The 21,315-nt window shown below is 43.2% G+C and overlaps 1 protein-coding gene across 3 annotated transcripts in view; it reads left to right on the forward strand.

Moving 5' to 3' along the window:
* The window catches only part of ERMP1 (endoplasmic reticulum metallopeptidase 1), a 182,226-nt gene that overhangs the window by 75,711 nt on the left and 85,200 nt on the right, over positions 1-21,315 (forward strand). For all 3 annotated transcript variants that reach the window (XM_030193791.1, XM_030193789.1, XM_030193790.1), the window contains 2 exons: positions 15,164-15,376; positions 17,631-17,851. In XM_030193791.1, the coding sequence (XP_030049651.1) occupies positions 15,164-15,376; positions 17,631-17,851 (434 nt within the window). The remainder of the gene's footprint in view (positions 1-15,163; positions 15,377-17,630; positions 17,852-21,315) is intronic.

Genomic DNA, 21,315 nt, shown 5'->3' on the forward strand with positions numbered 1-21,315 from the left:
CTGCCGATACCAAGACCAATCCTTAGAACAGGAAAGCTGCTTCTGCATTAGGAGGTTAGAAGGCATTGCATTTCCAAGGGGCACAGAGGGCAAGGGATGGACCATTCTACTTTGCAACCACTTCCAGTAGTCCCCATTGAAGATCTATCCTCTGGGGAGGTTCAGGTGGGAGGTCATCTTGTCTTGTTCATCACCTCAGAGCAGTGGGTTCTGGAGATAGTCTATCTGAGCTATGCTTTGGAATTTGCAGATCCACTTTACAACACCTTTTATGTTCTTTTTAAGGTTCTCAAGGCACAATCAGTTGACTCTGTTATAGCTGCTCTACTTAGCACTGGAGCCAGTTCCAAGTCAGGACATAGGCGGGGCTGTTCCGCTTATTTTGTCGTGCCCAAGAAGAGAGGTTCCATCTGGCTTATTCTGTATCTGAAGAAAGTCAATGTCTTGCTTTGGGTTTCCCACTTTTGCATGGAAACATTGCAATCTGGTTCTCATTGCAGTCTGACTAGGGGAGTTTCTCACATCTCTGGACCTCTTGGAGGCCTGCTTACACATTTGCCATCAGAGTTGAACACAAAACTAAGTTTTGGGTTTTTTTTGTTCTAGGTCATTCCTTCCAATTTCGGGCACAGCAGTTTGGGTTGACAGTGCCTCTGAGAACCTTTTCCAAGACCATGGTAGTTGTGGCAACCCATCTGCATAAGTAGGGTGTTTATGTCTATTTGTACTTGGATGATTGGTGGATATGAGTTGATTCTGTAGTGGTCCTGAGGTTAGCGACCTCTCAGGTGGTCTGCCTCCTCGAGCATCTGGACTGGATAGTGAACTATGCCAAGAGTCAGCTACTACCCTTTCAAAGGTTAGAGTACCTTGGAGTTTTTTTCAACGCCAAGGGTGGTATGGTGTTTTTAATCCAGAACTGCATGCTCAAGTTTCAGGCACAGCAGATGCCCCGGGTTTGAGACGATCTGCATACCCTGGATTTTATAGTGGTTGCACTTGAATTGGTTTCCTGGAAAAGAGCCCACATAAGACGCTTTATGTGAGGTGTTGTCGTACTGGTCTCCCAAGTCCCAACAATTTGAGGTTCAGTTCCTGGCCACCAGGAGTTTGAAGCTATGTCAAGGGGGGTTCCTCTAGACCCCCAGACTGATTGGTGCTTACCATGGACATGAGCCTGGTGGGCTGGGGTGCACATTGTCTGGATCACATGATACAGGGGCATTGGCCTTCACAGGACCATTTGACCAGGGCCATTTGCTTGGCACTTCATCATTTCTAGATACCCCTACAAGGAAAGACGATCATTGTGCTATCAGACAATGTGACGGTAGTGGTGTACCTCGACGATCAGGGTGGAGCTAGGAGTGCAGTGGTGGATCTGGAGATAAATTGAATTTGTTCCTGGGTAAAATGCCATCTGGCAGTGATTTTGGCAGATCATATCACAGGAGTACACAATGTTGAAGTAGATTTTCTCAACAGGCAGTCTCTGGCTCCAGGGGAGTGGGAGTTGAGTGAGTTCCTATGTCATTAGATCACTGAGGTATTCCTCACTTCGACCTCATGGTGTCAGAACATGTAATGTGTTTCTTCAGCCACAGTAAAGAGCAGGGTTCAGTGGGGATTGATTCTGCCTTCCAATATTGGCTGTAGGTGGAGCCTCTATGTATTTCATCTGCTGTCTTATAGGGTGGATCCTTTAGAAGGTGGTGAAGCATCTGGTGATGGTAGTGTCAGATTTTCTCCATCAGTAATGGTATCTTAACCTTGTTCATCTATTGGCGGGTTTTCAGATTTCTATTTCAAGGGGACCCAGACTCCTGCTGTAGGATTACCCGAATCTCTTTTCTCTTATGGCTTGGCCCTTGAGGGACAGTGCCTGAAGCACAAAGGCTGCCATCCCTATGTTGTAGTGACCTTTATGTGGACTTGTTCTTTCATGTCTGTCATATATCTGTTTGTGACAGTACTTTGAGGTTTGTGTGGAGCAGAAGTTCTCTCCCGGACATGCAGACCTGCCATCAATCCTGATCTTCTTTTTACAACAGGGTCTTGACCAGAGCCTAGTTATTAATTTTCTAATTCTAAGGCTCAGGTGGCAGCTTTTGTTTGAGATAGGATAGATTATTTTCTCTGGCTACGCAGATGGATATGAGCAGTTAAGCAAATTCAGCCACCATTGCAAAAGGTGGTGCCCCCTTGAACCTCAAGAATGGAAGTTGAGAACTAAAGGTCGATAAATCTGATCTCTGTGGTAAACAAGTTTAATGGAAATGCTTCTGGATCAGAGAATAGTGAGGTTTCTGGAAGCCAGTGGAGTGCAGGATCTGAGGCAGCATGGCTTTTCTTATAAGCAGGTCTTGTCAGACAAATTTGATTTGACTGGATGACCAGGGGATTGGATCAAGGGAGAACGCCAGATGTGGTATACTTAGAATTTAGTAAAGGTTTTTTTTTTTTTTTAATTTTAGAAGATTTAATTGAATAATGTGAGCAAACAATAAACAAGATGTATGTTTGAAAAAGCATGGTACAGTGCTAATAACACAAAGCAAGTAACATCTCAAGAAATCAAGTTATAAGCACAAAGTCAAACAGAGCTCTCAATGAAAATCACCAAAGTGGAACGCTTCCATTTTTACAAATTTGCCAAGTATGAAATACCCAAAAAGAAGACCTTCTACCACCCCAACCCAGTAAAAAAAAAAAAAAAAAAAAAAGAGGGGGGGGGGGGGGGGGGGGAGATAGAGGATGGGAAGGAAAGAAATGACAGAGCCACCCCGTATCAACTCTGTTTGTGCAGCGCTGCGTATGCCTTGTAGCGCTATAGAAATGCTAAATAGTAGTAGTAGTAGTAGAAAAGGATCCCAAATAGCTTCCCATTTAGCCAAACTTCGACCTCTTACTGCCCCTAGTCTTTCCATTTCACAAATGTACCATCATTTATTCAACCATTTGACCAGGGTTGGGACAATAGGCAACTTCCATTGAGCAGCCAAAGTCACTCTGGCCGCAGACATAGCATGTCTAGCCAGCAACGCCTGGGAGTGAGTAAGACCAGGAAATTTCTTAGGAAACAAAAAGTATTCAGGAGACCATTTCAGTAGCCTCGCGAATCAAAGCTGAAGTCTATGCTGAATAGCCTTCCAGTAAGCCCTGATCTTAAAACAGGACCACCAGATGTGTCCCATGGTTCCCCTCTGCCCACACCCACGCCAACACAAAGGAGAAACAGTGGAGAACATGTGGTGAAGCCTCATAGGAGTCAGGTACCATCGATACAGTACCTTAACTGCATTCTCTTTATATGGAACTGAGGTAGATACCTTCATTAAGGCATTTTCCAAAAACATCCAGTCACCCTCGTCCAAAACTACTACTACTACTACTATTTAGCATTTCTATAGCGCTACAAGGCGTACGCAGCGCTGCACAAACATAAAAGAAAGTCCCTGCTCAAAGAGCTTACAATCTAATAGACAAAAAATAAATAAAGTAAGCAAATCAAATCAATTAATGTGAACGGGAAGGAAGAGAGGAGGGTAGGTGGAGGCGAGTGGTTACAAGTGGTTACGAGTCAAAAGCAATGTTAAAGAGGTGGGCTTTCAGTCTAGATTTAAAGGTGGCCAAGGATGGGGCAAGACGTAGGGGCTCAGGAAGTTTATTCCAGGCGTAGGGTGCAGCGAGACAGAAGGCGCGAAGTCTGGAGCTCCCGATGCCAACACTTATGATGTTCCAAAGCAGGGTGCAATTGCTTTTGTTGATATGTGTAAAGACAAGTTAAGACCCCTGGTGCTTTTAGAGTCCTCACAAAGATCCTCAAGAAAAGAATCCTCTCAAAGTACCTTAGCCTTAATCATAGCAGAGGAAAGAAAATGTTTCACTTGAGTATATGCAAAAAACTCTTGAGGAAAAATAGGGTAATTCTCCGACACGGTCTCAAAGGCAATCAACACCTCTTCATCAAAGAATTGACCCCAAGTCGCAAGACCTAAGGATGTCCATCGGACAAACGGGCCAGGCACAAGCCCAGGGGGAAAAAGTGGATTATATGTTATGGGTGACAATTTAGACAAGATGAGGTCAGGCTTGGCAAACAAACTATCCCAGTAGTAAAAGGTAGTATGGACCGAAGGACACACATCCCCCTGCAGCACGCGGTACTTACATGGAAGCCACATCAAAAAACGAAGTGGGCAGGTCCCTACCAATGTTTGCTCCAAATGTATCCAAAGCTTATGTGGGTTGACCTGGAACCACTCGAGAGCAGCATGAACTTGAGCAGCCTTATAGTACCAGCAAACATTAGGCACTCCCAAACCCCCTTTCTTTGGGTCTCGATTAAAGTAAGGAATGCGGCAGTTGTGGTCATTTATTACACCATATAAAACGAATTAGACGATCCTGTAGGCCCGACAGAAAGTTCCTGGAAAGCCGTAAGGGGAGAACCTGAAAAAGATACATCAATCGAGGTACTATATTCATTTTCAATGTAGCAATTCGACCAAACCAAGACAAGTCAGATGTCCTCCACCGCTCCATATCCTTGTATAACTCCCGTAACAGAGGAAGATAGTTAGTGGTGAATAAATCAGATGTTAACTGAGTAAGTAACACCCCCAAATATTTAATAGCTGTTTTCTTCCTTTTTCTTCCACCTAAAGGAAAAGGAATGCTGTAAAGAACTCAACAACTGGGGAGAAATCCCAATAGCCATGGCCTCTAACTTAGACATGTTAAGCTTAAATCCAGACACAGAAAAATATGATGCTAACAATTTCATAAGATTAGGGAAGGAGGTTAGCGGTTTAGTCGGCGAAAAAAGGACATCTTCAGCGAACAGAGCTATTTTGTACTTCAGCCCGTTCACTGTAATACCTGAAATGTTCGGATCAGCACGTAAGGCTACCGCCAGAGGCTCCATAACCAGAGCAAATAACATCGGAGATAAAGGACATCCCTGTCGGGTACCTCGAAATAGTGGAAACATAGATGAATTACCCCCATTTATCCTAATACATGCAAGTGGAGAGGCGTATAGAGCGCTTATCTAACTTCGAAAACCCGGGCCAAAACTTAATTTTTCCAAAACCTGATGCATAAAAGGCCGATGAACACGGTCAAATGCCTTCTCAGCATCTAGACCAAGAAGACAAACTTGAAGCTTTTCCTGCTGAGTTACATGCATCAAATTAACCATACGTCGAACGTTATCCATAGCCTGTCTATGGGGAATAAAACCCACTTGATCCGGATGGACCAGATCCGGCAAAACTTTAGCAAGCCGATTGGCGAGTACTTTGGCCATAATTTTAACATCAGAATTAAGTATCAAGATGGGGCAGTAAGAAGCGCAATCACTTTTATCCTTACCCGGTTTTGGAATTACCGCAATCCAAGCCTCCATCATAGATGGGGGGGAAAAGCAGCTCCCCCACCTACTTCATTGAGAAGCTCAGTCAAAATAGGTGCCAATTCACCTTGAAATGTCTTATAAAATTCATTATGTAGCCCATCTAAACCCGGAGATTTTCTGACAGGAAGCTCCTTAATAACTTTCCGTACTTCCTCAATAGAAACAGGACTCTCTCTAAAGCGGTTTGTAGGTCTGCCGACAAAGAAGCAAGTGAGTGGAAAGACAAAAATTCCGTAATATCCTCTTGCTGAATGGAAGAGTCAAAGTTATATAACGATTGATAGAAATTTTTAAAACGCTGTCGAATGTGAGAGGATTTGGTAAGGAGATTTCCCCTACCATCTCCCACCCGAAGAATCGTATGATCAGTCAACTGATGTCGTAATTTAAGCGCTAAGAGAGCGACTAGGATTATTACTATACATGTCATGCTTTTGTTGTTGTTGATCCAAATAGATCTGATCTAACTGCAGACGAAGCGTTTGGATTTCATGCAAGGTAGACGTTTGACGAAAAGACTTGTGGCTTTCTTCCAAGTGACTCAGTTGAGAAAGACATTGAGCCACCTCAGCTCTCTGAAGTTGAGCCAGTGCACTAGATTTTTTCAAAAAGAAGCCCCTGGATACGGCCTTAAGGGCATCCCAAACCACACCTAATGAAGGTCCAGAGTGCAAGTTACATTTTAAATATTCCTGCAAAAGAGATCTATAACCTGCCTGTATCTCCTCCTCTTTCAACAAGCTACTGTTCAATGACCATCTCTTGTCTCTATCCTCGCGAAGCAAAGAAGTTTGACCCAAGCAGGCGCATGATCAGAAATAGTAATAACTCCATTACCCGAATCACACCCCGCAGGTGATAAGGCTATATCAACCAGTAAATAGTCGATTCGAGAATAGGTATCATGAGAATGAAAGAAAAAGGAATAGTCCTGGGCGGATGGATGACTCACCCGCCACAAGTCACAAACGCCCAAGTCCCTGGCAAACCTGATCAATGTATCCGATATCCGAGACTCTGCGTTTGTTGCCAAGCTAGACCTATCCAATGTAGGGTGAAAAGTAGCATTGAAATCTCCGCCAGCTATTGTTTTACCAGTGGGAAATGAAGAAAAGTGTCTACCAAGCCTGTTAAAAAAACTCCTCTTGGGCCTCATTAGGGGCATATACCTATACTAATGTAAAAGTACAATTGTCTAGCACCACACTTAAGAGTAAAAATCTTCCTTCCTGATCATATTTAACCTTCTCCACCTTTATCTGCAGTGAAGAATGAAGCAAAATTGCAACCCCCCTTTTCTTAGAAGCGTCTACAGCAGAGGCACAAAAGACATGGGGGTATTGAAGATGAGACAAAGATTTTTCATGTTCCCTTTTAAGATGTCTCCTGAAGGAACACCACATGTGGTTTATAATGCATTAGTTCTTTAAATAGTTTATGGCGTTTTTGAGGTGAATTTAGGCCTTTAACATTGAAGGTCAAAAACTGTAAATCAGTACTCATCACAAAAAAGGATTATATACTAATACAATAACCAGCCAGGCATATGGAAACCCATGATCGACAGAACAGGGCAATAAGGATCCTCGCCCCCCCCCCCTCCCCACTCTTGAGCAACTTTGCACCAGTCGAACCATCAAACACCAAACAGACAACCCCAGAGGAACTGAATGGGAAAGTAGAAGAAGTAACCCACAGTGCCCAACATACCCCCGATACGGCATCCCCCACCCCCCTCAAATCAATCCTACCCTTCCCAAGTTAACACATAAACACCTCACCATTCCACCCAACCTAAGCAACATACATACACCCCCAGAACACCCAGTAAACTGTAATTCAAAAATCTAAAGAACCAGTGAACAAGCAATAAGCTACATTCAAGTCAGACATCATATTCAAGCAGGTGCTGAGTGTTTCTTGGCCTTGTGAGAGACCCTGTTCCATTTTTGAAGCCTCTCCTTGGTTGAAGATGCTGTGGTTGACGATAATCCAGCAGAGTGCAATATCTTCCAGGCCTCAGTTATATGGCAGATTCTGTGTAATTTCCCAGCCATTGTAAAGCATAGGGCAAACAGGAACGCCCAGCGATAGGCAATCTTTTCCTTGGCCAACAACTCCAGGGCAGGCTTCATAGCCCGTCGCCAAGACAAAGTGAAAAGAGAGAGATCCTGATAAACTGAAACTCTTGCCCTGTTGTAATCCACCAACGATAATTGGCGTGCCCGTTGCAGTAGACGATCTCTAATTGCGAATGATGCAAACTTTACTGTAATGTCTCTAGGTCGGTTCTCTATAGGTTTCCCCAAGGCTCTGTGGGCTCTTTTGATTTCACAATGTTCTATTTCCAACTCGACCTTCAAAAATTTTGCACAAAGGAGGCACACAATGGCTGGGACATCCTCTGCATCCCCGTTCTCAGGGACACCTCGAAAACGGAGGTTACTCCACTCCACCCCCCCCCCCCCCCCCCCCCCCCCCCCCCCGATTTTCAAGATCGTCCACTTTGAATTGTAGTTCTTCGTTTTGGGCAAGCAGCTGGGAGACACAAGATTCTGCAGCAGCCGTATGCTCAGCCTGTTCCTCCACTTGGTCTTCCAGTTCATCAACCCAGCTCCTGAGTTCCCGCAGGTCGACACTGATAGCGTCCATGCGCTCTAAAATTTCCTCCTTGGAGGCTTTTATCTCGACCCGAATTTCCTCCAGACACTTAGCCAGGTCTTTCACAGGACCTTTTTTAACTGAAATCCGGGGCTGCTCATTGTGAGATGATGCTGAATCAGAATCCGATCGACAAGGGGGAGTCGGAGACACGCGGCGTGCTAGGCCCTTACCAGACTGGCGACTCGATTGATGTTCACCCTCCTTGTGCTGAGGCAACTGAGACTTGCTCATTTTTAAGAATCAGCCCTCGAACGTACTAGCAAATTGAAGTGAGAGACCCATTACAGGCTGGATGGCGGCGGATTATGCCTAGCAAGGTAGGATAGCGAGGGAGCTACAAACTCAGGCGTCCATTCCACACCATGACATCACTTCCTCTCTCGAATTTAGTAACCTTTTGACATGGTTCCTCATAGATGAGTTTATAAATAAATAGAGTGCCCTCAGTATGGACCCTAATGTGACTAACTGGGGTAGAAACCGGTTGAATGAAAAGTGACATAAAGGTTCTGATAAATGGAGCCACTCTGAGGAAAGGGATGTTACAAGTGGTGTGCCACAAGGATCTGTTCCTGGTCCAGTTTAACATTTTTGTAAGTGATATTGGAGAAGGCCTGTCTAGTAAGGTTTGCTTTTTTGCAGATTATTTCAAAATTTGCAGTAGGGTAAACACCTCAGATGGCGGGAATAACATGAGCTTGGAGAATGGCCCAGGATTTGGCAGCTAAGATTCAATGCTAAAAAATGCAGGGTTATTCATTTGGGCTTCAAAAACCCAAGGGGGCAGTACAGTTTAGAGAATGAAGTACTTCTGTATATGACAGAGAAGCAGGACTGGGGTGTGATCGTATGTGATGATCTTAAGATGGCCAAACTAGCAGAAAAGGCAGTGACAAAAGCTAGAAGGATGCCTGGGTGCATAGGGAGAGGAATGACTAGCAGGAAAAAGAAGGAGAATTGCTTCTTTTATAAGTCTGACACTTCATTTAGAGTACTGTGTACAATTCTGGAGACCACACCTTCAAAAAAATATAAACAGGATGGAGTTGATTTAGAGGGAACAACTAAAATGATCATTGTTCTTTGTCATAAAGTGAATGGGACCAATACTGGGTATCCTCTAATCTCTGGTAGTTAAATCTAAGATGACAAACTGCTATAACCAGGATATAATAAACCTATTGACTATAATTATATCGTTTCTTATGTTATTTTTTGAGGTTACCCTCAGATACTCCCACTATAGAAAGCACAACAAATTTCTGTTGTTTAGTGGTTTAGCACTTCTTTCATCGGGTTACTCATTTTTTCGTGGTGAATCACTGAATAAGTGCTAACAGACTGGTATAATTCTTCAATTGATGTAATAATAACAATATCCTACCAGCCTTTTGTGGAATTCAAAAAAAAGTGCAACTTGCCCCAATGTTCGTCAATATCAGTGATATCTTAAGGCAATTAATATTAAAATATTTAATGAACACTTATCCGAGTCATGCTGTGTCCGCATTATCTGAGTCATGCTGTGTCCATTATCTCCTTGTGTCTGAAAGTAAATCTCCAACTTTTCACCTTCCCCTGAACACGCCCGACACCGCGTGTTCTTTTACATAAGTACATAAGTACATAAGTAGTGCCATACTGGGAAAGACCAAAGGTCCATCTAGCCCAGCATCCTGTCACCGACAGTGGCCAATCCAGGTCAAGGGCACCTGGCACGCTCCCCAAACGTAAAAACATTCCAGACAAGTTATACCTAAAAATGAGGAATTTTTCCAGTCCATTTAATAGCGGTCTATGGACTTGTCCTTTAGGAATCTATCTAACCCCTTTTTAAACTCCGTCAAGCTAACCGCCCGTACCACGTTCTCCGGCAATGAATTCCAGAGTCTAATTACACGTTGGGTGAAGAAAAATTTTCTCCGATTCGTTTTAAATTTACCACACTGTAGCTTCAACTCATGCCCTCTAGTCCTAGTATTTTTGGATAGCGTGAACAGTCGCTTCACATCCACCCGATCCATTCCACTCATTATTTTATACACTTCTATCATATCTCCCCTCAGCCGTCTCTTCTCCAAGCTGAAAAGCCCTAGCCTTCTCAGCCTCTCTTCATAGGAAAGTCGTCCCATCCCCACTATCATTTTCGTCGCCCTTCGCTGTACCTTTTCCAATTCTACTATATCTTTTTTGAGATACGGAGACCAGTACTGAACACAATACTCCAGGGACTAGGGTTAAGGCGGCCTCCTGTTCATAATATTATCAAGACACCAGCTGCAGCGTTCTTTAAATGTTCCACCCCCAAAGTTTTAAAGGCGCCTGTTCAGTGGCTATGCCCCGGACAATCCTGAAGTGACATCACTACAAACTTAGAAAACCTTTATTAGACTTCATTAAATCTCTATTGAAAAGTTGTTGATACCATTACTCTGAATCTGAAAACCTCAAATCCCTTAAAAAAAGGAAATGATATATCAAGAATCTATATTATGGTGTTCCACGCCATAGTTTTTGTTATTACATCAATTGAAGAATTATACCAGTCTGTTAGCACTTATTCGGTGATTCACCACGAAAAAATGAGTAACCCGATGAAAGAAGTGGTACACCACTAAGCAACAGAAATTTGTTGTGCTTTCTATAGTGGGAATATCTGAGGGTCCTCTCAAAACAATTACATAAGAAACGATATAATTATAGTCAATAGGTTTATTATAAAGTGAATGGGGGCAGACTTAAAAATCTGTATACTCTGGAAGAAAGGCAGGAGAGGGGAGATATACGTTTAAATTACCTCCATAATAAGTCAGTGCAATACTCAACTCTTGGGCTAAATTTCAATGGTTTAAACTAGAACCAGACCAAAATATCATCCAAAAACTTCTTGGTATCTAGTCAGGATTCAGTAATAGTCTTCCAGCAAAATATGTATCAAACTCTTTATACTTAATTTTCCATTGACTTCTCAATATATGTTTTAAAACTGATTAGTGACCTCAGTGATGTTCACCGCCAACCACCCAATGGGTAGAGCCCCTGGGTCCGACTGAATAAAAGCTTGAAAAGATAAGTTAAATTAATAATTAATCGATTAAAAAAGTGATCAATACCATAATAGTGAGCCTATGAAGAGGTTCTCAGCCCTTCTAAAGGTCCATTCGGTCAAACTCACTCCACCCTGTTCCACCAGGGGAAAAAGGTTCTATTCGAGGTATTTCCTTTTGTAAAAGACAGGAGGATGCGTCCCATCCTAGACTTGAGGGCCCTGAACAAATTCCTGGACAAGTTCAGGATGGTTTCCCTGGGCACCCTTCTTCCCATGATTCAGGAAAACGATTGGCTGTGCTGTCTGAACTTAAAGGATGCTTACACTCTCATTCTGATACTTCAGGTCACAGGACATATCTTCAGTTTTGGCTGGGGACACATCACTTTGAATACTACATGTTGCCTGTTGGCCTCTCGTTGGCTCCCAGGATCTTCACCAAGTGTCTTGAAGTAGTCAGTGTTGCTATGCAGGCAGGGAGTCCATGTGTTCCCCGATCTGGACAATTGTTTAGTGAGCACATCAAGGGATGGTGCCCAAGAGTCCATTCAGAAAACTATTCAGTTGATGGAGCTACTAGGGTTTGTTTTAAAACTACTGCAAGTTCCATGTGCTCCCTGTCCAGTGATTCGAGTTCATTGGAGCCCTGCTAGATACACAGCATTTGCAAGCTTTTCTCCCTGTGCTGAGGGTGGACATTCTTGTTGCTCTTGCCACTTGAGTTTGGGCCCGTCGGCAGGTCACAGCTTGGCAGACGTTGAGGCTGTTGGGTTAGGCCACATGGCCTCCACCTTCCACGTGACACCTGTGGTACATTTTCATATGAGAACTACCCAGTGGACCCTAGCTTCCCAGTGGTGTCAGGCCATGGAGAACCTAGCGGATGTCATCAGAGTGTCACTACAGCTGGTTCAATCTCTGCTCTGGTGGACTACTTGATCCAATTTGACTCTGGGACTCCCATTCCAAATTTCTCCGCCATGCCCCGGAAGGTGCTGATGACGAATGCATCCCACCTGGCTGGGAAGCTCATCTGGATGGGTTTCACACTCAAGGTGCCTGGTCAGCTCAGGAGACAGATCTTCACATCAACCTTCTGAAGCTTTGAGCAATCTGGATCATTCTAAAGGCTTTCGGAGATTGGCTGATTAATCAAATTGTACTCATTCAAATGGACAATCAGGTTGCAATATATTACACCAACAAGCAGGGGGGCATTGGAATATGCCCTCTGTGTCAGGAGGCTGTTCAGATGTGGCAGTGGGCAGTCCAGCATGGGATGATTTTCAAGGCCTCTTACCTGGTAGGTAAATCCAACAGCTTGGTTGACAGACTGAGCAGGGTTATGCAATCTCACAAGTGGTCTCTCAGCATGGGCGTTGCCCGCGAGATCTTCCAAGTGTGGGGCACCCTCTCAGTGGATTTCTTTACCACTCAGTTCAATCACAAAGTCCCCCAGTACTGTTCCAGGCTCCAGACCCACGACAGACTAGCATTGGATGCCTTCCTCCTTCATTGGGGGGTCTGTCTCCTGTATACGTATCCTCCCATACCTCTTGTGGGGAAGACTTTGCTGAAACTCAAATCTGCAGAACCATGTTCCTGATTGTGCCATATTGGCCCCGGCAGATCTGATTCCCTCTTCTTCTGGAGTTATCCTCTGAGGAACCTTGGAGATGGGAGTGTTTTCAACCCTCATTACGCAGATTGAGGAATCTCTTCTGCATTCCCAAACTCCAATCTCTGGCCTTTACGGCCTGGATGTTGAGGGCGTAGAAATTGCTTTCTTGCATCTTCCTAAGGGTGTCTCCAGAGTCTTTCTGACTTCCAGGAAAGATTCCACTACGAGATGTTACTCATTCAAATGGAGGAGATTTGCTGTCTGGTGTGAGGTCAAGGCCCTAGATTCCATTTCTGTCCTACACAAACCCTGCATGAATACCTTCTACACCTCTGAGTCTGGTCTCAAGACCAACTGTGTAAGGGTTCACCTCAGTGTAATTAGTGCTTATAATGTAGAAAGTTAAGCCCATCTCTGGACAGCCTCCAGTTGATTCATGAGAGGTTTGCTGTAGAAAGAGCCCCCTGTCAAACCTCAACTGGTGTCATGGACATCAATGTTGTCCTCATCCTGCTGATGAAAGCTCCTTTCAAGCTGCTTGATTCTTGTCATCTGAAGTGCTTGACCTGAAAGATCTTGTTTTTGGTGGCTGTTACTTCAGCTCTCAGGGTCAATGAGCTTCAGGCCCTAGTAGCAGATCCACCTTTATACTAAGTCTCTTGAGTTCTCCACATGCACTCTTGTTCCTGCCTAAGGTTGTGTCGGAGGTCCACCTGAAGCAGTCGGTTGTCTTGCCAGTATTCTTTCCCAAGCATCATGCCCATTCTAGCGAAAGCACACTGCACACCTTGGACTGCAAGCGAGCATTGGCTTTTTACTTGGAGCAGACTAGGCCCTACAGACAGTCCACCAAGCGTTTTGTTTCTTTTGATCCTAGGAGGATGGGGTGGGGAGGTCGCCATCGTGAAATGCACCATATCCAATTGGCTGGTAGATTGCATTTCTTTCACTTGTGGCCAGGCTGGGCTGACTCTTGAGGGTAATTTCAAGGCTCATAATGTCAGAGCCCTGGCTGCATTGGTAACCCACTTGCGGTCAGCCTCCATTGAAGAAATTTGAAGGCTGCAACGTGGTCTTCAATCCACACATTCACATCTCACTACTGCCTTGAGCATAAGAACATAAGCGTTGCCATACTGAGACAGACCGAAAGTCCATCAAGCCCAGTATCCTGACCAATCAATGTCACAAGTACCTGCAAGATCCCACAACAGTAAAACAGATTTTATGCTGCTTATCCTAGAAATAAGCAATGGATTTACTGAAGTCCATTTTAATAATAGCTTATGGACTTTTCTTTTAGGAAATTATCCCAACCTTCTTTAAACCCTGTCTATGGTAACAACTTGGGCAGGGAAGTAACTTGCCCACTTGAATGTGACTGGCTTTAAGATTGGATATAGAAAAGGCGACTAAGAAAGGAGGATACACTTTACTAGAAGAAGCTAATGTGTGTGTGTGTGTGTGTGCAGAGCTCTTCCATGCTCAGACTCCCAGCAACCAGGAGGTTAGGAAGCAGTGCAGAGTGCAAGCCAGGAAAAGAAACGGGCCATGGGCATGCGCTCGCCTCTCCGTTCCCGGCATTCAAATTTCTCCAGGGCCTGCTTGCCCCCTTCCACACGTCTCATCACCACCCCAAGTCCTTGGCCTCTGCCAGTCCTGGGCTCACCAGTTCTTGTTCCTCGCTAGAAGGGGGCCACGTTCCCCACACACTCACCCTTCCTGCTGCTTCAGTGCCTCGAGCAGGATATCCGACTCAACAGTTGATTTGGACAGACAGTGCTGCAGAATTTGTTTGGGGTCTAGAATCATTTTGTTCTGTTCCAGTCTGCACACTCTCACAGTTTGTATATAGTTTTTTAGGTTAATCTGTGTTTGACCTTTCCGTTGCGAGGTTCAGTTGACCACTACTACTGTTTTTGGTGAGCCTGGTAGTTAGGGATTCCCACATGGGAGAATTATTGGCCTGGTTGTCCTCGGAGAAAGCAAAGATACTTACCCTTTAACAGGTATTCTCTGAGGACAGCAGGCCATATGTTCTCACATTCCCTCCCACCTCCCTTTGGAGTTGACTTTATGCTATTTTATTGTACTGGAGGTCCTGTGCTCTTGCGGCAGGCAGGAAAGCACTTGTGCATGCACAGTGAGAGCAGTGCACAAAGCTTTTCAAGCTCTGAACCAGGCGACGCAGGACACGTCGCCCACATGTGAAAATATATGGCCTGCTGTCCTCGGAGAATATCTGCTACAGGTAAGTACCTTTTCTATCAGGTAAGACCAAATTTCACCTTGGCTGAGCTAGATATATTTCTTGTAGACTAAAATGTGTTTTCTCTCCTTATTGCTCATCCCTGCTATTGAATTGAGTCCATTACTTGATGTTTCCTTATATATTTTGTGTGTTTAACAGGTGACAACATTCTATGTGTCCTAAAATACCTGGCAACTTCTGATAAATTGGCAAATCCTTCTGAATATCGCCATGGAAATACGGTCTTCTTTGATATCTTTGGCCTGTTTGTGATTGCATATCCAGCTCATGTTGGCACCGTAATGAATTATATTGTAGCAACAGTTACCATACTTTATCTTGGCAAGAAAGCTGCACAATCCAAATATGGTGGTAAGCCCATTGCAAGGGAGTGTTTTTGAAAAAGTAGAAATGTTTTTTTTTTTAATCATGAAAAATGGATATATATGATTAAATGGGAATCCCAAGATAAAATCTATTTTCACATTCCAGTAGCGTGCTGCTAAAAGGGTTTCAAATAGGTGAAAATTTCATCCCAGATCACCAACTCTCTGCCTGCTCATTCTTCCGTTTGTACATCTAATTTCTTATAAAAGGTTTGGTGACTCTATTGCTGTGAGCTATATACTATTTTCCAATCACTTATCAAAAACAAAAGCTTTCTGTAAATGTACAGTACAGACGTTGCAGGTTAAAATAAGGGCTTGCAAGATATTCAGTACTACAAAACCTAGAATCAGTTATGAGAAATTGTGAAGCCAATATTATGGTAGGTTTGATTGTGCTGATTTTGTGCATGCATTTTATATCTTCATCTCTCTTTGGTAGGTTCCCCCATTAATACTGGTTCAAGATCTAAATAGCTTGAAACCCCATCTCAGTTTCTTGCTCTAGTATAGCTAGTCTGACTGAGGAGAAGGGCAGATTAATGTCTGTGCTTCTGTGAGCAGTAAACATATTGCTCTGGATAACATTCACAAGTCATTTGAAACTTTATGATCATTGACCAAAAAAGGCAGTGACAATACTTTGGTCTTGGTGACATCATTGAGAGCATGATTACAATTCCCACTTCAGGCACAGGCAGCTCCTTGTGACTCTGGGCAAGTCACTGAACCCTCCATTGCCCCAGGTACAAATAAGTACCTGTATACAATATGTAAGCCGCATTGAGCCTGCCATGAGTGGGAAAGCGCGGGGTACAAATGTAACAAAAAAAAAAAAAAAAAAGCAAGAGTAGTGGTGGACCAAATGACCTCCAGCAGCCAATAAGTAGGAAATATATGAAATTTTATTTAAAAAAAAAAAAAAAAAAAAAAGCCCCACATATGGGGATGGTTGAGAGCACCACACACTTTCTTTTATGCTGCCTGTTTTGGAATATAGTGGTGGATTTCAGTGAAGAAGTCACATTAGGATAAAGCATCTGTTTGCTCTGGTAATCACTGGTCTCCATAATGTAGTGAATCTCATTATAAGCACAAACTCTGCCATGGCACAAGATTGACCAGTGCTACCTAACATAAGTAATTTTACCTTCTTGGCAGTGTGTAACAGAAACAAAGCATCTGATGGCTGTAACTGATTTTCTTAATTGATTCCAATCCATTAAGAGTAAATTCATCATTTCAGCATCAGAGCTGTGTGTGTCCTGTGAACACCACATCTCTTGAAATGCCAGATGGTGTTGCAGATCAGCCATGTGCACATTTTGTGGAAGAAAGCAATAGAATTAACTAATAGGTTCCAGATGGTCCTGGCAGCACCCTCTCCACTCCCAAAAATGGTTAAGGTGAACCCCTACTCTTAGACTTGATGTGAGGAAAGGTTTTAAAAGATCAGCCACAAGCCACCCGAAGGGATGAAAATTACTTTTTTTATTTTTGATCTTTGTCTTACGTAGTTTGCTCTGCAAACAATCTATGTAGCTTCGTTTTGAATATACTAAACCTTACCAACTGGGATGAACTGTAAAAGTTAAATCAGTTTATTTTATTGCTTTTTGCAGTTATCAGGGGAATTGGAACAGTTTTTTTTTTATAGTGGTAGTGCTGAAGAATTTTGTGACCCATGAATAAGGTGAACCTGCATACTGAGTGTTGCAGCCTTCTTCACCTAGCATGCATTCCAACACCTGTGAGTGTGGCCAGTAAAAATACAGCTCAGTTGGAGAGTGAAGCCAGTTAATACTGGCACAGACTGGAGGGGATGAAAACAGAGGTTAATTTCTGAGTTCATTTTGTTTTGGCCTTGAATTCAGGCCAAACGTATGATTTGAGAGGGAAAAAACTGCCCACTCAGAACTATTGCTGAGAAGATAAAAGCACAGAATGATGAGTGAAAAATAGAATTGTATCTCTTAATAATGTAGAATAGGTTACGTTAATAGCATATTCTGGTTTCACCATAGGTTTAGATATTTCATAGTATCTTTCCCCACCTGCACACTAGAAATTCCAAACACTGGATTTAGTTACAGTGGGGTTTTTCACAGTCCTGTAAAACTTCACTGCAGTTTAGCATACCACAATACAAAGTCAATCTTAGTTTTATCACCTTCCTGTAAATTTTTAAATTAAAAATAAAATTTTTTTTTCTGCTTTCTCCCTCTCCTCCCACAATTTAGGCATCAGCTATATGAAGGATCTTCTGTTTGGAATTGGCATCGTACTGCTAAGCTGGTTTACCACCTTGTGTATGGTTCTCATCATTGCAGTGTTTGTTTCATTAACGGGGTATTCCCTCTCTTGGTATACCCACTTCTATGTCTCCATCTGCCTTTATGGAGCTGCAGCTGTGACCAAAATAATCCTTGTGCACACACTAGCGAAGAGGTGGTTCTTTATGGTAAGTGCAGTGTCTGCTACTTAGCTTTCACTGACATAAGGAGGAAGTTAGATCCATATTAATTGCTGATTTACTGCTGACAAAGCGATGGAAGTAGTAGTTTATAATGTAGTGATTCACTATCTGGAAGCATGCCAGTATAGCTGCAGCTAGTGGCAGGATGCCCACTTGTTTTGCTTTCACGGAAATATGTTAATCATGTAGTCATCTGTTTAATGCTGTTCTAGGAGCAGTTACCCAGGAAAGGTATGTTAATCATATAGTCATCTGTTTAATGCTGTTCTAGGAGCAGTTACCCAGGAAAGGAGCAGTACTCTTGTAAGCTGTGAGTGATGAGTTATTTGAGAGAGAATATAATAATTTCAAGAACTCTATCTTTGTAGTGCACAAATTACATTGAATATTCATCCTGTGATGTATTTCATGTGAGCATGTACACTCATCATGGTAATGCACCATTGATCATGAAAAGAGCCATTCTCCGAAACACAACCCACTGGCAGCAACAGATGTGTACATTTTGTTTACGGTGGATTTTGTCTTCAAAGTATCCACTGGTAGGCACCCACATACCCAGATATTTGTGGAATAAGAGAGATGATGCATCAATGTAGATTCCTTCTTGTCTGGGGCCGTACCCATAGGCACCCGTTATAAAAGGCTGGGGAAGGCTAAGCCTTTCCAGCCACAACCATGACTTTCCCCTACCTCCCTCCCGCTGCCATCTCCACTGCCTCTGCTGCTGCTTTTCAAAACCAGCAGCCGCAGTAAAACAGGTGTGGGGCCACAGTCTCTATGCACGTGGCTTTCGGGTCATCTGGGTCACATAATTCTAGGGAAGTAAATGAAAAACAATAGGCATTCCTAAACTTACAGAATGCTTTGGTTCCTGACAATACAAAGAAGTGTGTTTTCAAAGAGGTTTAGTACAAATAAAGCACCAAGGGTAAATTCGGTCAAACTGTTCTTCTCTATCCAGAAGAGGTGCCGTGAGGATTTCAGAGCAAGACAGAACTTCATTGATAAGTTATTTACTGAGAAATTGCTTTTAAGCTTGAGAAAGGTAGACCTAGAGTTAAATAGGTTATCTCAGTGTCTTTATTTCTACGTTACTCTACTTATTTAGCAAAGGCAGTTTAAGGAATAGGTTTTTTTTTTAAGCATTTAAAGTCTTTATTACAATTCCATAGGCTAGCAGTTAAGGGGCTATTCTAGAGTTTACCATAGCATCAGTGTAGAGCAGAGCTGATAGTCGCAGGAAACACAGCTTCGTTTCCACAGTATAAAACCCTTTTCACTATGGTTTTAAAACGTTAACATTCTGCCACAGCCTACAGCATTAACAGATAGCCGCTAGAAGGCGCACAGTATGGCCTAGTTTAGTCTTCATTCCTGCCCACCTCCCGCCCACCCCTAGCATAACTCTTCATTTATAGTCAGTTATTTTAATTAGGATGATAAGAGAGGAGTTCTCTTACAGAATTTAACTACATTTCATTATTTTCTGAGAAGCAAACACTAAATATATCATACAATATACCATATAATATAAAGGCTCTTTTATGTTACTCTAATATCTGTAGTACAGTAAAAAGTTTTAAATTCTTAAACAACTCAATAATACTAAGATGCAGACATCAGTCCAGCAGCAAGTGTCATTGAGTGTCACATGTATGACTATTTCCCAGTTGGTGAGAGGTTATGTGTGTGTGCAGACTTGGAGGAGCTGAGGGCGGTAGAGGTACATAGTGGAGACCTACAGGGACGTTGTAGAGAAGTCCCACCTCCAGTCTGGCAGTCCCTGTACTGCTTTGGGGAAGGAGGTCCCCTAAAAGGAGAGCATCACCCTGGTGAGTTAGGAAGTACTCCTGTAGCCAGGACCTACCCACAAGGTGATGCAATATCCCCTTGCACTGAGGATACGTCTCCAAGAACTTCTGCCCAGGCGGGAAGGGTTAGGACAGCTGTTGTAGTTGGTGATTCAATCATTAGGCATGTAGATAGCTGGGTGGCTGCTGGGCATGAGGATTGCCTGTTCACTTGCCTTCCTGGTGCAAAGATGGCAGACATCGTGCCTCACCTAGGTAGGATTTGAGGTAGTGCTGAGGAGAAGCTGGCTGTCTTGGTATATGTGGTACCAGTGACATGGAATAATGTAGGAGAGAGGTTCTGGAAGCTAAATTTAGGCTCTTAGATAGAAAGCTGAAGTAGAGATGCTCCAGGGTAACATTTTTTGAAATGCTCCCCGTTCCACACGCAGGACCCAAGAGGCAAGCAGCGCTCTAAAGTCTCAATGCATGGTTGAGTTGATGGTGCAGGGATGAGAGATTTAGATTTATTATGAACTGGGTAACATTCTGGGAAAGTGGAGCCTATTCCAGAAGCATGGACTCCACCTTAACCGGGATGGAATCAGGCTGCTGGTGCTAAAAGGAGAGAAAAAGCAGCTTTTAAACTAAAATGGGAGGAAAAGCCAACAGTCCGAAACTAAAATGGGAGGAAAAGCCGGCAGTCGCCCAGAAACACGTGGTTCGGTGTGGTGTATCCTTGTAGAGATACTATTGAAACAAGAAATTTAGGGAATCCCAATAAAGAGGTTTCAACAATGGTGAAAGAAAGCCAGGAGTGTTTAAGGAGAGAGCAGGGTAAAGGATGAACATTATTACTGTCAACTTCAAAGCAGCTTTTAGATGCAAGGAAAAAAGCACAATTTGAAGTGCTTGTATACAAATGCTAGAAACCTAAAAAAAAAAAAAAAGAGAGATTATATAGCACTAAATAATGAGGTAGATATAATAGGCATCTCAGAGACTTGATGGAAGAAGGACAATCAATGGGGCACTGTGTTAACAGCATACATATTATATCACAATGATAGAGGGATCAAATTGGACGGGGTTGCGTTATATGTTAAAGAGGGAATCAATTCAAACAAAATAAACATTTTATATGAAACAGCATGGAATCATTATGGATAGAAATTCCATGTGTGAAGGGAAGGAGTATTCTTGTAGGGCTGTACTATCTGTCAGGACAGAACTAACAGACAGATGAAGAAATGTTTACAGAAATTAGGAAAGCTGACAAATTAGGCAACAGTATAATAATGGGTGATTTCGGAGTTCAAGATGGCTGCCGAGTAGATAGGACGTGATTTTTGAGCTCCTGGCGAATTTACCTTTTTATATAGTAAACACTCCTCAGAATGCCCAAGAGAAGGGGGAAAGCCGCTGCCGCAGCCTCCCAACGACTTGAAACCCCGACTCAAAGAGGACCGATTGATGTGTTTCTCCAGCGGGTTTTGGACACTAGTACACCGGTGAGCGGCTCGCTGTTGACTCCTGCGCATGTTGAAGGTGCACGGGAATCCTTAGAGCTGGAAATCTCTCTTAGCCCCGATGCTCGAACACCACCTCCTCCTCCTGTGCCTCGTGAGCTCGGTGCTCTATCGGTAATGTCTTCGA

The sequence above is a fragment of the Microcaecilia unicolor genome, chromosome 2, assembly GCF_901765095.1.
Source record: "Microcaecilia unicolor chromosome 2, aMicUni1.1, whole genome shotgun sequence".
NCBI lineage: Eukaryota > Metazoa > Chordata > Amphibia > Gymnophiona > Siphonopidae > Microcaecilia > Microcaecilia unicolor.